At 40.9% G+C, this 16638-nt stretch overlaps 1 protein-coding gene across 1 annotated transcript in view; it reads right to left on the bottom strand.

Annotated features, from left to right (window-relative positions):
• HECW1 (HECT, C2 and WW domain containing E3 ubiquitin protein ligase 1) overlaps nt 1-16638 on the bottom strand; it is a 253203-nt gene that overhangs the window by 214986 nt on the left and 21579 nt on the right. The window contains exon 3 of the mRNA XM_065883673.1: nt 1605-1699. Within this exon, the coding sequence (XP_065739745.1) occupies nt 1605-1699 (95 nt within the window). The remainder of the gene's footprint in view (nt 1-1604; nt 1700-16638) is intronic.

The following is a 16638-nucleotide window of genomic DNA, read 5'->3' on the forward strand; positions in this document are numbered from 1 at the left end:
GCAGTGGGAAGATGACCCTCTGCCCCGGCCAAGCCTGCCAGGGGAAAGCTGGCCAAGCCTGCGTCTGAACCACCTAGACTCCACTTCCAGCCTCTTCCTTCTCTCTTGTGTGTTCAGTGCATTCCTGCTTTGTCCACCTCAATCCACCTTGCCTCTGGTTCAATTCAGACCCAGCTTCACTGCCTCCATTTAGCCCTCGCTCCTGCCTGAACAGCTGGCAACATGCTTCAGCTTTTCTGTGTACGCTCTTTGGAAGATGGGCCTTACAAATGTGTCTGGAAACGGGGGTCCAGCACTCTGCGGATACTTCCTCAGATTCTCACACTCAGAGTCCTGACCCACTCAGTAAAATGACAGACATCACGTTCCAGTTTGCAGGGAGAGCGTAGGGAGAAATGGTGGGGCCAGGGAAAAGTGTGGTTGGTACCTCCCTCGCTTCTCCCTGCCCCTCCCACTGTGTGTCCCCTCACGGGAAGCCCTGTCCACTCCCACCCTCCTTCTGCCCCAGCCCGGTGTCCAATGCTGCTCCATCTGCCAGAATGGAAGCAGATGGGTTCCTGGTCCTCAAGCCTGTTTGTCTTACTGCTCCCACCAAGGACTCAATGCAATCCTCTTCAGCACATGGAAGAAATGACTTGTGAAACAGCAAATAGTATCTTTTAGAGCCGAAATTCTTTCTGAATCATTCACATTTCATTTGAATTTCTCTCTTTCTTCCTTTTCTCTCTCTCTCTCTTTTTTACATAGGAGAAAGACCCAAATCTTTTTTACTTACGCTAGTGTGACAAAGTCTTCAGTGGTTTTTGTTCAGCCTCCCCAAGTCAGTCATTTTTAAGTTACATGAAAGGAAAAGGAATGCCATTTGTAAGGAGATTTCAGCTAGCCTCATCTGATGTATTGAGAACTAAGGTAAGAAGCACAACAGAGGTAAAAACTAGACTGTAATTGAGGAAAAGATGGCATTTATCACCATAGAACTAAGCAGAGCCACAAAGTAGGGAACAGAAGGTGTGATTTAAATGCCTGATCTACAGCTAGCTAACTGTGTGGCCCTAGGTACATTACTTGAGTCCCTTGGGCACACTTTCCTCATTTATATAAAGAAAAAAAAGGATCAGAAATTCTAGTCTTTTCTAGGCCTGTCATTTTATAATTCTATGACTAAAATCAGTCTAAAATCATAAATTCTATTCCAGAAATTTACTTAAAAGCCTAAAAAATGTGAAATATACAGAAATTCAAATATTTAACACCAAGGAATTAAAAAAAAAATGTGTTCCAAAGAGAGACTTACCATTCACTGCTATTATGCATGAGTCTATTAGAAACATCTGGCTATCTATTGAAGCCTGACATTTCTCTAACAACAGTGGTATGTGTACCTTCTAATAAGTTTACTTCGGATCTCATTCCTCTTCAGGATTTTGAGATGCGTTTCTATCTGTCTGTCTGTCTACCTATTTATAATCTATCAACATATCTCCATATGTGTGTGTATACCCCTACGCCCAACACACACACACACACTAAAACATATGAACAGAGCAGGAAAGTAAAGAAGCACCAGAGTTAGTTCTGACCAAAGAGGAGGACACAGGACTTACAGGAGCTGCTGAGTTTTTGACGGTGACACTGGGGGTGGTGGCTCGCAAGGCTCCACTCACTCCATGGTAGTATTTGAAGCAGATCTTAGTTTCAGCTGAAAGACAAAAATAAAATGGTACTGAGAAGTAGGGTATAATCCAGGAAGAGAAGCCATGGCCAGAGAGGACTCCCCCAGGAACTTCTACCCGATTCCTCCCATGAGTCAGGCAGCCACACCTGGTAACCCTGCTTCACTTGTGGCTTCACAAACAGGTCCAACTTCTTTCTTAAAAATCCATCATCCAAAATTGTTTTGGTTTTAGTATTTTGTACCCAAGTTAAATCCATCATTTAGACTTCTCAGCATCCATCCTATCCCATCAGAAGTTACTGCTTTTAAACTCTCAGTTCTAAGATTTCAGGTGGTACCAATCTGTTTCTTCTGTAATTTTCTGTGATTGAATTCACTGTGATTAGCATCTTGGTGATCTGAAGGAAGACTCTGAGAAGTTATGGAAATACATGGATGAGAGGCATATTTTCTGATGACGATGACTAGACAATAATGCTGAAACTCCATAACTTTTTGGCATTTTGTACAGAAAAGAATCTGTGGCCAACCTGAGTTTGGTTCATTGGAAGGTGACCTGCTTTTCCCAATTTACTGTTTATAGTATGTTCTTCTTTAAATTTGAAAAATTTACCAGGCTTTGTCTTAGTCCCTTACGTTAATTTTGTTTGGAACAACATGAGGAATCTCCAGTTAGAGGTCCTGGTTCTCAAATGTGGGAATTTGTCTCCAATTATAATGCTTTTATAACTAATGTCTACAATTTTCTTAGCAAGCATTTTAATGTTCATTACGGAAAATACGGACAATGCAGAAAAGTATAAAAAATCTTCTATGGGTTTTTTTTTGCATACTTGAGTGTATGAACTTTCATAATGAATTTTAATCTTTTTTTTTTGAAATTAACATTATTAAATAAGCATTTTTAACTACTAATTCCAAACTTTGTAGATAACATTGCTTGTTCTATGGAATCATTGAATCAATTTGTAACTTGGAAATACTTCCCTGATCTTGGAAATTTGGGATTTTCCCTTAAAATTAATGTCTTTTTGAAAATTATTTTTAAGTTCAAGTTTGCTCTCTAGGATAATGGAGCAAAAATTGCTACTTCTCTATCAAAACTCATTCTCCCTTTCCTCCTTAATGACTGAATCTCAGTTTTATTTTGGGTGGTAATGCCCAGATAAAGAACTACGTTTTGTAGCCTCCCTCGTAGATCACAGTTATGTCGTTTGCTGTTGTTATTTTGGATTTTCTATTACATGTAGTTGAACCTAAACCTAGCTAATGTGGAAAGGTTTCTTTCTACATATCATATAAATGATACGAGAATAGCAATATTCTTCCTTAGAAGATAGGAGTATTTTAAGGATTCTTCCTTCCTGTGGCCAAACTGCTTTCCAAAAAGTGCTGTATACTTCCACCAAAAAAATGTAACTCTGATCATCTCTTGAATCTTTGCTAACACTGAACATTATCAATTAAATATACTCTTAAGATAGCATCGCATTTTTATATCATTTATTTACTAGTGAGATTAAACATTGTTTATCAAATTTTAATTAGACATTTGTATTTAGTTTTTTTTTTTGTTTTTTTTAATCTATTGAATTGTAGTTGTTAAGACTTCCCACTGCCTGGATGATGCCTGGGTGTTTACCTTTTGGTGGACATATTCTTACTTTACATATATCAATACTTTTTGTTTCCTCCCTTCATTCTTTCCCTGCAGTGATTTTGCATATCTGTGATTGCCTTTTAAGCTCTTGGTGGACAATCTTATAACTTAGTTCCAAATTCTCCAAGGCACCCCACACTAGGTCTACAGACCTAGATTTAGGTCTCTCAGCCTGAGAGGCAGGTATCTTGTAGGTTAGGGGTCATGGAGGGACCATGAGCAGCGAGCCATATGTCCAGGTAACCACACCGAGTCAATGCAGTTCAGAATACGAGTTACTCTGCCTGTAGGTGCCAGCGAGATCGGCATGGAGGGGCCGAATGACCTCACCTCAAGTTTAGTTGCACAGAAGGAAATTATGTATAACAGGTATCCTGGAAAGGCAGTACTAGCTTTCCTGTCAAAGAAAATTATTCCAGTGCCTTGGAGTAAAAAAGGTCAGGGAAATTATATACAGTCTTGTATTGAATCCTTTTGCTAGGTGAGCAGGTCAATTCATGTTTAGAGCCAAGAATGCATGGAAACCTTCAAAGTATTGTAATCTTTTTCTGAAAAATCACTGACATAGGTTGTATTTTTTTCTTAAGCTTTCTAAGAGTCTGTTCCAGTATTTAGCAACTTGATTATTAATGGATCTTCCTTTTATTTAATCTAAATATCTCCTGTAATTTGAAATGATTTCCTATTTAGACTTGAAAGAGATATTAAATTATTTAAAATTTCTTATTTAGGGATGGGCTCTGAAGGGAAGTCACCCACAAATGTTAAAACACATGCAAAAATATAATATACAAATGATTTGTTGTATGGATTAAGATTACTTCATCTCGCAAAACTCCATGCTACTTTGGTGACAGTTACATTCAGCTGGTCTGTTTGACTAGCCCCACACTGAGTTTTTGCAGAAGAAGGAGACTAAGTATTATTTATCTTTATATTTCCAGTGTCATGTAGAGTAGGGATTCTCTATAAATGCCTGTTAAAAAATGACTGATGAACTATTGGTTTCATTTGATTGACTCCACTGCCTTACTGTTAACCCAGGAGCAGGTACAGTGTCCTGGTGGGTCCTAATTCTTCACAGAGAATTTTCTATGGCCTAATATTACATGACTTTCGGAATAGATTCAAGTATAGATAAAGACATTGCTACATTTTCGCTATTAGTGCTGCCTCTGAGAAAAGTATCAAGGTTCAAAGGCCAAGAAATACTAGAGGGTTGTTGGTTATTATTTCAGATACTTCATCTAAGGAGACCTGTGGTAGGTAGTTCTATCTTCCTCTGCTTTTCTAGTTAAAATAATAATAATTCAAAAATCCCCTCAAAGTCTGAACACAAGGCATCTCTGTTATAATAGTTTTTATTGTTTATTTGAGTCATTATGTATGTAGTAACAGAAGTTTAGGAAGGCACGGTGATCTAAGGAAAGAGTAGGAATGTGGGAACAAATAGATGCCAGTCCAATTCTTGACTTGCCCATCATTAACAGAGTAAGTTATACAGACTCTCTGAGCCTCAGATTTAATGTAGAATGGTGATACCATTGCCAGCTTTGTATGTATTGTTTCATGTATGGCTGTTGTACACAGCAAATGGAATAATGTGTGAAGCCTAGTATGCATGAAGTAGTCAACACATAAGAGTTGCCCTTCTTCATTGTATATTCATTTACCATCAACAGAACTGTCTTGAATAGTTGTTCAGGCACATCCTACATAAAGTTGTCCAACCAAGGGGTGAGTAGGGGGTTGAAATCCAGCCCATGCTCCACTCACCAATGGGTGTAGTCCTTGCCCTTCCAGAGGAAGAGGTTGACATCTTAAAATCTCATGGATTAATGGTGGACCTGAAATAGATCTCCTTATCACATTTTGGTTACTTTTGCCTGGCACATGATTTGTTTTCAGATTTGGGCACGAGTGATCAGCTCATTCACAAAGTGGAATGATACTGAAGTTTCTACCTCTACAAATTTGTGTGTTTACAACTATAATTTTCATTGGGTGGGCATGTATTCAAAAAGTATAGACTGTTTCACTTTACTTATAGTATCACTTAAAGAAACAAGAAAAGTATTGTTTTTCTTCCTCTCCATTTTTTAGGGATTAGTAGGCCTGTTGTAGCACTTGAGACATCAGTATGTAATGATGGCAGTAGCCCTGGTGTAAGTACAGTATTCGACTTAGTTTAAAAATTATAACAAACTGGTCTTAACAGTTAATTAGTTCTTAGTATGCACCAGACCATTCATACGATTCTCTAATTTGGCCCTCACAAAATCCCTGTGAAGTACGGGTAATTATTATTAACCTTTTAAAAAAGTGCTTAGTACAACACTTGGCATATAACAAGGCCTCCATAAATGTCATCTATCATTCCTATTTTACATCTAAGGAAAATGAGGCCAAAATGTATACAAAGTCACACATGTAGTTCATGGCAGCTAGGATTTAAGCAAACATATTAACTTTTCATTTGGTAATTTGTCTCTAAAAAAATCTTTTTTAATAATGCTAGATTGTTGACCAGCTAGCAAAAGTGAACTTCCACTTCGAGTGATGATGTACTAGGTAATTCAGAGAACATCTAGACAAGCTGGAAAAATATGGAAATAAATCAGCAATCCTGAAGACTTTGAGGATCCTGAAATTTGAGTTTCAGATAAACAGGGAATACGTTTTCAGTATAAGTCTGTGTCAATTATTACAATGGACAAAAAACTAAAAAAAGTATTCACTGTTTATCTCAAATTCAAATTTTATTAGGAATCCAGTAATCGTTTCCTCCTAAAACTGGAAATCCTAGCCTGAGGACATCAGAGACCTAGCACGACAATGGAAAATATTGAGGACAAGATCCAGAAGAAGAAAACTTCTGCTGTTTCCCTTGGTGGGGGGGGGGGGGGCTGTGTTGATTCCAGAAAAGTGCACTGAGAGGCTGGGAAGGTGAAAAGAACTTTTGACAGACTTGCAGGGCTAAGGGGATAAAACTTAAAGAATTTAGAGCCTGCCAAAGAGGAGGACTCTGCTAAGTCCTTCATGATTCAAGTTGGAGCCCTGAACAGCAGAACAGATACCGGAGAAATACACCAGCCCTGGCCCTTCAAATCATTTTAAGTCTTGAAATTCAATTGAGGTTGTTCTGGATTGCTAGGTATAGCCCAGGAGGAAATGCAAATCCTCTCAGCAGGGAAAGAAACATTCTAAGCCTCAAATTATCTCCACAAGTTTTCATTTACAGTGTCCAGTTTTCAACTAAAGTCGATCAGGCACATGCAGAGTATTTTTCTACTGGTAAAAATACCAGTAGAAAAACCAGGCACTATAAATAGACGTACAGGGTTTTCAGATATCGGAGTTATCAGACACAAGCTTTAATGATCATATACTTAAAGCATTCAAAGAAATAAAATATAAGATTGAAAATATCAGCAAATAATGAAGACTCTAAAAAAGAATGAAACAGAAAATTCTGGATCTGTAAAACTTCAATTTTGAAATAGTGTACTCCATGGGTGGGTTTAAAGCAGATTTCACAAAATACAGGAGAAAACTTAGGAAACTGGAACATAGGTCAGAAAAAGAAATCCAGAATAAGGCATGCAGAGAAAAAGGATATAAAATATTGAAGAGAAATAATAAACATATGTGATACTAGGGAGTGGTCAAAAATACCTGTAAACTGTAATCCAAAAAGAGAAGAGAGAGACAGTGGTGCTAAAGTTAAAAATTCTCCAAAAGTTATGAAAGACATCAAGCTATAGATACAAAAAGCCCTATGCATCCAGAAAGAACACAGCATCCAGACATCACTGTAAAAGTTCCAAAGAGAAGAAAAATGATCACTTCATCAGCCAATGAAGAAAAGAGCTAGGTTACCTTCATAGGAGCAACAGTTAGACTGGCAGACGACTTCTCAACATAAACAGAAACAATGGAAGGGAAAGGAATGACAGCTTCAAAGTGCCGAAAGAAAATAACTGTCAACAGAGAATTCTGCAACTGGTAAAAGTACTCGTTAAGAATAAGGTGCTTACTCCTGTTGCTATCCAGACATTGCACAGGTTGGAGCACCACAAATATCTGAACTTCATAGCAAGTTTTTAATTATCCATATGTTACAATGTCTGCAGTGCAGAAATGCCCAAATCTCATGAACAGAAGTGTGATCAGAGTTGATAAACTAGACAGACATATGGATCAGTGCATTAGCGAAATGTCTTCCATTGTGAATCACTTATTTGTGTAAAAGGAACCAAATTATCTATGTAAGTAACATTCTTTAGCAAGAACAATGAACGTAAGTCTATGAATATTTCATTTGCAAAATAGACGTGAGACAAATGTAAACCACATCCTCAAAATCCAGGAAACCCAATTTTAACTCAAGAAGCTATCATCACTGTGAAAGAAACAGTTTCAGTAGTAATCTAGAAGGAGTAATGGAAAGTACAATATCTTCAAATGATCAAAAAGATCAAGAAGCAATGCAATAATAAGACATAAATTAAATTTTGAGTCTGAAGAACATTTAGCTTCAGTAAGAGGAAACAGCAAGAGCAGTTCTTTCAAAGAAATAATCAACATTAATGGTATAAAACCTGAGGTCCTCCCAGTCTATCCTACATGGCAGTATGTTCGTCTGTACTTGGTTTTTTATTTAAAAATATGAATTAAATGGGTTTTAAGAAATGAGCAGCTTAGAGAAAGGCTGTGACTTTTGATCAAAACAAAAGGAAGGGTGAAGGGCTTAACAAATGGAATGCACTTGTCAGTGCATTGACAAGGCATCTAACATTGCAGATTCTACTACATATGTAAAGATATAACATTGGAAAGGTATTTTAATTTAAAGTTGATATTGCCTGCCGGATCTCATTAAGGTAGAGTTTTAAAGCTCCTCATGCAGGGGGCCCTGGTTTTAGACAAATCCAAAATGAAGCAGTCACCTTTTACACACGTTTGTTCTGTTACATTTGATCTCAGCAACTTGAATCCAATACCTCATTCAAAAGAAGAACATTATATAAGTGTATAAGCCATATTAAGTTTTACCAAAAAAACCTTTGCTCTCCTATAAACAGCCCTGAAAGACATGGTGTTTCTATTTGGTTCTCAGATGATATCTTTTGTAGTAAAATTCTCATTAAAGTAATATATGACTCTAACAGAAAAAAGTCACCTTATTATATTAGAGAATATCATATTGATTTGTCAAAATTTTGTAATTTGGTGAAGATATAATCTTACTTGGATTTGCACTTCCAGAAATGATATAGAAAGCTGTGTTATGGACTAATTATATTCACTTTGTACAAAATTGGAAAATAAGTGAAGAAAATAAAGTCATAAATTTTGAATGAGCAGAGAAGATATTTGCATCTTTAGGTATTCCACATTTTCCTAACATAAAAATTGCCATGTGGTAAAGTCATGTTTCTCTAATAGCTAACTTATGATTATTTGAATGAAAAATGGTCAATTGTAACTTTTTTTTCAATTGTGTTAACTGGTACATCTTTTTAATACCAAGAACTGTATATTATTTGACTAATTTCCTATTTAGAACAGCAGCATAAATCCTATGTTAATGCTTCAAATATGGTACCACAGCAAATGTGGGAGATTGATGAAAATGAATCACTATGTGAAATGATGCTAGAATTTTACTTTATGGGAAGTACTTATTTCGGGTGTTACAAGGCCAAATCCAAACTCAAAAACAATCCAATAAATGCTTTTTGTTTCCTATTTCAGTGCTGGTTATTATCACCCCCTAGACAGTGTTTCTGTTCTCTGGGATCACCGCATGTGGAGTGTTTGCTAAAAGGTAATTAGAGCCTTCCTCTTCCTGCTAGGATAGAGTAATTGTAGCAGATTAATGCTTCTGCTGCCAACTAGATAAGCTTTTTTTAAAAACAAAATATTTAAAGCACTGCAGAATAATAGAAGCAACAAGGACCACAAATTCTAGATGACGGAGTACTGGTGAGACGAGCTGATTACCTGCAGTCCCTTTGTCCTGGTGGCAGGGAAACCAGCAGAGCTGCTGTGGCCCTCTGGGGCCAGAGTGAAGGACCAGAGACCTCAAGTACCCAGCTGGTTTCCCCTCAGACATTTGCTGAATCCTGCATCATGAAAACATCTGTAAAGTGAGCCGAAATCTTCTGTCTCTTGGTACTGAGGAGACCTGGCAGGGAGAGTCACGGAAGGGTCCCAGGTGAAAACCCTCGGCTCTCCATGAAAGACCTGGAGAGGGATCTCTAGGAAGAGGGCGAGCTAAAGGGAGACTGAGGCTTACCAAGACTGGACTGCACTCCACCAAGCTCATCCTCTTATTGGGTCGAGGCTACCAGCACCCCAACAACCTCACTGAGGAAAGAGCAAAATCTTCTGAGGGAAGATGCCATCGCCAAAGTATCTACAATATTCCACACCCAGTTTACGGCAACTGAAAATCACCAAGTATGATAAGAGACAGAAGCAAATGACCAAAAGCAAGAAAGAAAATGGAACTAGGATCCTGATATTGAAGTCATTAGACAAAGACCTCAATGAAACTATGATTTATACATGCAGAAAATGAAGTGCAGACTTTGCCAGAAAATTAGAAACAACAGAAAAGAATCAAATGGGGATTTAATTATTGAAAAACCGAAGAGTTGAAATTAAGAACTCCATGCATGGGGTTAGCCGCAGATCAGATACAGCAGAAAGAGGGTTAGTAAAGTGGAGCATAGGTTGATTGAAAATATCCAGATTGAAGAAAGAGAGAGAAAAGAGGATGGAAAGGACAGAGGAGAGAATAAGGGACACAGTGGAATGAGTGGGGCAAAGGCAACTTTTGAGGAGACAATAACTTATTTTCAAGCCTGGATAAAAACAAGAATCACTTGTAAGCATGTCGTAGTTAAACTCCTGAAATCCAAAGGCGAAGGGAAAAGTCTTAAAAGCATCAGAGCAAAAAACAAACAAACAAAAAAACCAAACCTACATTATCTTTAAAGGAAAGACAAAAACACTAAACTTGATTTTTCAGAAGACAGAGAAATGACATTCCTAAGTGCTGAAGAAAAGAACAGCTAACCTAGAATTCTCTGTATCTCGTGAAATCATTGCTCAAAAGTGAAAGTGAAATAGTGATGTTTTCAGACAAACAAAAACGGAGAGGATTTATCACCAGTAATCTTGCACTAAAAGAAATACTAAAAGGGAGCTCTTTCTGTTAGGAGGAAAATGATCCCAGAGAGAAGGAAGGAGGCAAACAGAACAGGTTGACATGTGAATTAGGCTCTGCTTCTTGATTTGGGTGCTGTGTACATGGATGTGTTCACTTTCTGAAAATCCCTAAAGTCTGCATTTAAATTTATGCCCCTTTCTATGTGTGTTTTGTGCTTCACTTAGGATTTTATCAAAACAAAGCAAAACCAAACAAACAAACTGCTAAGGGGAAAACTTACGGCCTTACATGCATACACAGAGAAGAAGAATAGCCCCAAACCAATGAGCTAAGAATCCATCTCAAGAAGTTAGAAAAAGGACAACAAATTAAACCCAAGGAAAGCAGAAGGAAGGAAATAATAAAAAATAAAAGAGCAGAAAGTAATTAAACAGAAAACAAATATATAGAGAAGATCAAGAAAACCAAATGTTGGTTCGTTGAAAAGACTAATAAAATTTAAAATCCCTGCCCAGTGAAGCATAGAGGATTAATGTGCATGTGAAATGAAACAGGAGTATTTTTTTTTTTTTTTTTTTTTTGCGGTACGCGGGCCTCTCACTGCTGTGGCCTCTCCCGCTGCGGAGCAACAGGCTCCGGACGTGCAGGCTCAGCGGCCACGGCTCACGGGCCCAGCCGCTCCGCGGCACGTGGGATCCTCACAGACCGGGGCACGAACCGGCATCCCCTGCATCGGCAGGCGGACTGTCATCCACTGCGCCACCAGGGAAGCCCCCAAACAGGAGTACTGCACAGCTGCTGGCACTCTTAGCAGTCCTCCCTCCTGGATGGAGTGGGCTGAGCTGTCTCGGAGCTGCCCTGGGGCATTCAGGCTGAGGTAGGGGTTCCCAACAGATCCTCCAAGGCCAAATACAGACCGCAAAGTCAAGTGCCTTCTCTGTCATATATTTTTGTCCCAAATCCTGGCTTGCTGGGGTGGGTCTCTGCATTTCAGTCCAAGTGGAGGGGAGGGTCATGGCTGGTCAGACGGTGGAGGACTGAGTTGCCTGGAACTGAGATAGGACACAAACCACAAGGCTGTAGACTGACAGACTACCATACTGAAGAGCTCCAGAGGTAGAAAGTATGGGTCCTAGCATGAAGGCAGAGGGCCATACCGAGACCCTTCCCCATATCCTGTGCTGATTACATATGTCTTGAGTCAGCTCTTGACTTGCTAGAGGGTGTTCCAGAGGTGTTTCTGGGAAGTATATACTTTTGTTAGGTATTAACCAACCTCTTCCAGATTAGGTGCCAAGAAGTGTGAGGATATACTGGGGGATCAGTCTGATGTATGAAGAGTAGGGTTTTTGAGAGTGTGGGGTGGAGGGGGGATGCAATCTCAGCATGACTTTTAAATGAACCCTTTAGAGTCAGGGAGAGGATTTTGAATATCACCTTTTAAAACTGGATGGAGGTGAGAGCCACAAATGAATGGCAAGTGGCTATTTTAGAAGATGTAACTGATGAACAGGTTTCATGATATTGGAGCATGAGATACAACACAATTTCACAGTAAAGAAGGGCAGAGCTCAAACTCGTGGCTGGTCAGGAGGCTGGGAGGGTTACAGTAACCCTTTGGGCTAACCAGGTATATCCTTGGCCACACACAGATGTTAGGAATGGTAGTACGAGGCAGGGTATAATTTCTGATATGTGGTCACCAGACATTCCTGTGACCTTATTAACAGGGCTGATGTGTTAGCAACTCCAAGGGCGCCATTCACACAGAAGTCTACGGAAATGGCTCTCCTGGAGTTATGTAGCAGGCAACCATGCTTTAATCTCGTGAATGGGCTGCATGACAAGGTGAAATCCTCAAGGGTAGGCTTCCTTGGCAAGAAGTACAGGAGTCCATCCTAGTGGGGAAAAAACTTCTCTTACCTGGATTCCCCCTTTCCTCTCAGGGTGCCTCTCTTTTCTCCCTGCCCAGTTTTCCCTTGGAATCTAGGAGACATCGTTAAAGTTTCTCACAATTTGATGCTCAGTTGGGACTAACTTGGTCAGCTGCAGATGGGGCTGAATGACCATAGTTTTCTACGGGGAGAATCTTGCAGCCCGGGAACCCTCAAACCTGTAGTTCTGGGCCCCGAGAGCACCCACCCACCCACCATTTTGGCTTCCTGGCACATAGAACTTGGTAACTCGAAGCACATATAAAAATGCTAGGCCGGGCTTCCCTGGTGGCGCAGTGGTTGAGAGTCCGCCTGCCGATGCAGGGGACGCGGGTTCGTGCCCCGGTCCGGGAAGATCCCACGTGCCACGGAGCGGCTGGGCCCATGAGCCATGTCCGCTGGGCCTGCGCGTCTGGAGCCTGTGCTCCGCAACGGGAGAGGCCACAGTGGTGAGAGGCCCGCATACCGCAAAAAATAAATAAATAAAATAAAATAAAATAAAATAAAAATGCTAGGCCATCTGGCATGCTGCATATTGGATTGACTGCTGCTTTTCTCAGTTGCAGTTGATTCTATAAAAAATTAATAAACAGAAACCTACATTAAATAGAGTTAGGAAACCAGAAAGGGGAGCTGTCTCGCCCTGTGGTGATAGCAGAGCCCAACAGGAAGAAGAAAGCCTCCTCTTCTTTCCTGGCAAGGACTCAGCCAATGAAATGCCATGGACTCTTTGTTTACTACAGCCCTTCCAACTTCCTTATCCTGTCTATAAAAGTGTTCTCCTGCCCTTGCTGTAGGGGGACTTGCAAGTGGCTCACCGTGATTGCAGACCCTCAACTGTGGTTGCAATTCTCTGCTGACCCTGAATAAATGATCTTTGCTGGAGAAATATCTGGCAGTCTATTTGTTTCAGGTCAACAATTCTGACCTGGGATACAGTAACTGGACGCTGGGTCCCTCTAAGGGATCCCTGACACCAAAAAAGCAGCCTTTACAACAAGCAAGTTCTTTTTCTGAAAAAGGAACACTGCACTCTGTTGGTGTGGGTTTCATGAAAAAAAAAACCATTTGCAGGTTTGGAGTTTACTGGAATTGTTGCCTCTTGGGAAAAAACCATGTCTGAGTGGAGGCACTGATCATGAATATTTGGCTGATTTGTGGAGGTCAACCGGGAAGGGTCTGCAGACATGAGATGCTTTGACTGGGCAGGTTAGTGTCAGGGCTGTTAGAGAAGAAAGGGATGAAGGAGGCACAGATGCCATCCTGTAAAACCTGGGAACTATCCACGCAGGTTAACAGTGCTGCCTTTGTTCAGCTGGCAGGGGCTCCCTTTTTGTCTAGAATCCATAGGAACTGGAAATTTCAGCATCTTTTTCTGGGTAGGCTCAGCGATGTGTCTATACCAGATGACCAAGAACCGTCCTGGAGGAAAGTGTGTGGAGGTGGAAGAGGTGATAGAAGACCCTCTGCACACCAAATTCAGGCTCTTGCTTGTATGGTACTGACTCTACCACTTACTCGCTTCTACCCTTCCTCTAGGTACAAGAACAAGGCTTTATGAAATTATTCCCATCATGCACTCAGTTTAGCTTGGTGCCCACTGACAGCTTGGAGCGTCCTATAAGCTTCGTATCATCCTCCCGTGTTTCGTACGAGGGCTCTCAGGACACCTTTCCTGATCCCTTTGCTGAGTTCCATGCTCCTGCCTGTTGTCCAGCCTCAGCCGGTGTCAGCAGCACGCTCTTCCGGCTACTCTTCGCTTGGCCTCCGGGGACCTGCCGACAGAGGGCGCTGCAGGGGCTGCGCAGCCGGAAACCCCACCGGAGGGCCAGCCGGGAGCTGAGCTGGAGCCGAAAGATGGAGACGGAAGGGAGTCTTGCCCGTCTCCATCCCGGAGAGCGGGCTGGGTCTTCTTTCAAGAGTCCAACCCTTGTAAGCACTTGCTTTGTACTGTTGTAAGGTCACTGTGGTCACTTCATCTGTGTCAAGTACCCAGGACTTCCATTTAACTGGGGCTTGATGTTTCTTAACATTGGGTTTGCCTGTATTTTTCATTGGGAACTGCCAATGATTAGGCTAGTGAAGAGGATGAAGTCTAATCGTAGGTTATTTTAACTATTATTTCTTTTCCATGTTCCCATACTCTTTTTACTGTTTCCCTTCTATTATTATTTTTTGTTTAAGTCTGACGTAATCCACTCTTCCCCCTCTGAAAAATATTTCATATTCCTTCTATTCTTTGACTACTTATCTTTTCCTTTGTTAAAGGCTCAGCCAGGCCTTAAAGGTTTAGTTTTCACTCACTAGAAGTTTGTGTTCTCTGTTACAGAAAACTCACACTGTAAAATAAATCTCTTTTTTTTCAAGGGTAACTATTCATGGAGAGAGAAAGAGACTAACAGGTTTTAAATATAAGGAATAGGAGTCCCATGAAAAGGCTTTAAGTCTATGGGCTCAAATTTATAGATTTTGTATAAAAGTAGGAGTGTTTCCTACATGTCATTCTCTGGTAGAGGGTGCAGTATTTATAACTCTGTTTTTTCCCAAGGAGATGGAAGCATAAGACGCAATTCCCCACTTATTAGACGAGTTCTCTGGTTTGGATTTTCAGCTCATTGGCCTTGAGCAACCTGGGAGAAACAGGCATTCATTCTGGTGAAGGTTAAAGACCATCAGCTCCTTTTTCCTTTCTGCATTTTGTCTGCCCTCTTCCCTCCAGTAACAGCTGGCAATAGCAATGTGGGCATAAATACGGACCAGGTGCTGCAGACTCTGGTTTTGCTTGGAAAGAGGGAGACATGGTTTAGATTAGCAGCTGCTGCAATGGATGAGGCACTGCTTGCATCTTCTAGATTTTGTGGGTGTTGGTGGTTTTTGCAGTATTCTTGGGTACCATATCAACGCTGGAATTTGGGGCAAGTGAGATACAGGAGAATTTGTGAGGAGTTTTTACTTTTTCCATATTACTTGGATTCTGAACTCTTTCCTGGCTGTCCAAGGCTGGTGTGGACAGTACAGCTGTCATCGTTTGAAAATGGCCTTGGAGTTGACTAGAGACCTATCTTGGCTAATGTCAGAGACTCCTGGGGGTGACCTCTGAACTGGCTCCAGGTACGTAGTGTCCGGGAAGGTACACACGGTGTGCAGGCAGGACCACCCTGGCCTCTGTGGCTCTCTGTCTTCACCAAGAACTCTGCAGCTGTGCGTGACCAAAGACTTGGCTGAAAGGCTCAGGGGGTCAAAAGAGAAGAATGAAGTGGAAAAACGGAAAATTCTCCCTTCCCGCTGCTCTTCTAGCATCCACTTCCTAGGCCCGAATCAAGGGAGGAGGTGCTACAGTGTTTGGTGAGATTTCCAGTGTGGACTGGGCTGTGTTCACTAGAGAGCAGAGTCCTCTGCTTTAAAAGGTGGTACCTCTCTGCCACCTCTATACTCCAAGAAGCTGGGTGGGTTAGTTGACTCTGTTCTCTTTGTGGTACCCTCTTGCTGTGGGTCTGACCAGAGACATCGTGGCTTCTGCCCTCCATCTGTGTTTCCCTATCTCTTTGTCCTGATGGCTCAGGGGCCATCGGTGGGAAAGATAAGACATGACAGTTGTAGCCCTTGAGCACAAGTCTCCTGCTTCCTGCACAGGTGTTTTGAGCACTAGCTTCATTCATTCATTCATTAACTGAATAAATACTTACTAAGCCCCTCTAAGGGGAGATGCTACCAGCAACAACAAAAATCTTTAAAAATGTTATTTTTGCTGAAATTATGGATGCTGTTTGATATTTTCCTCAAAGTTTCTAGAGGGAATAAGTAATACTTTTAAAAATGTGTACACAAATTGGATTTATACACATATAACAAATACATTGAAATGAAGGAGATTCTGGATTGTGTGGGAGGAAGTGACTGAAACCTTGGATAGCCTCTGTCTTCTAGTTTGACTTTCTCACAGCTCTTTATGGTGGGGACTATGGAGCTCCCCATTCAGAATCATCTGGAGGGGAGGAAGGCCATGTTAACCTTCTTGACTTTCCTTCCTCTAGTTAAGGATTTGCTAGCCCAGTGACAAATGGGTTCCCACTTTGATGCCCAGATAATTTCCTTGCCAATCACTCTGGGAGGAAAGCCCCCAGCACTGACTCCAACTTCAGAATTCTATCTAATGTATTACCTGGTATCCAGCCCTCCATGGGATCAG

Source organism: Phocoena phocoena, chromosome 9, assembly GCF_963924675.1.
Source record: "Phocoena phocoena chromosome 9, mPhoPho1.1, whole genome shotgun sequence".
Lineage (NCBI taxonomy): Eukaryota > Metazoa > Chordata > Mammalia > Artiodactyla > Phocoenidae > Phocoena > Phocoena phocoena.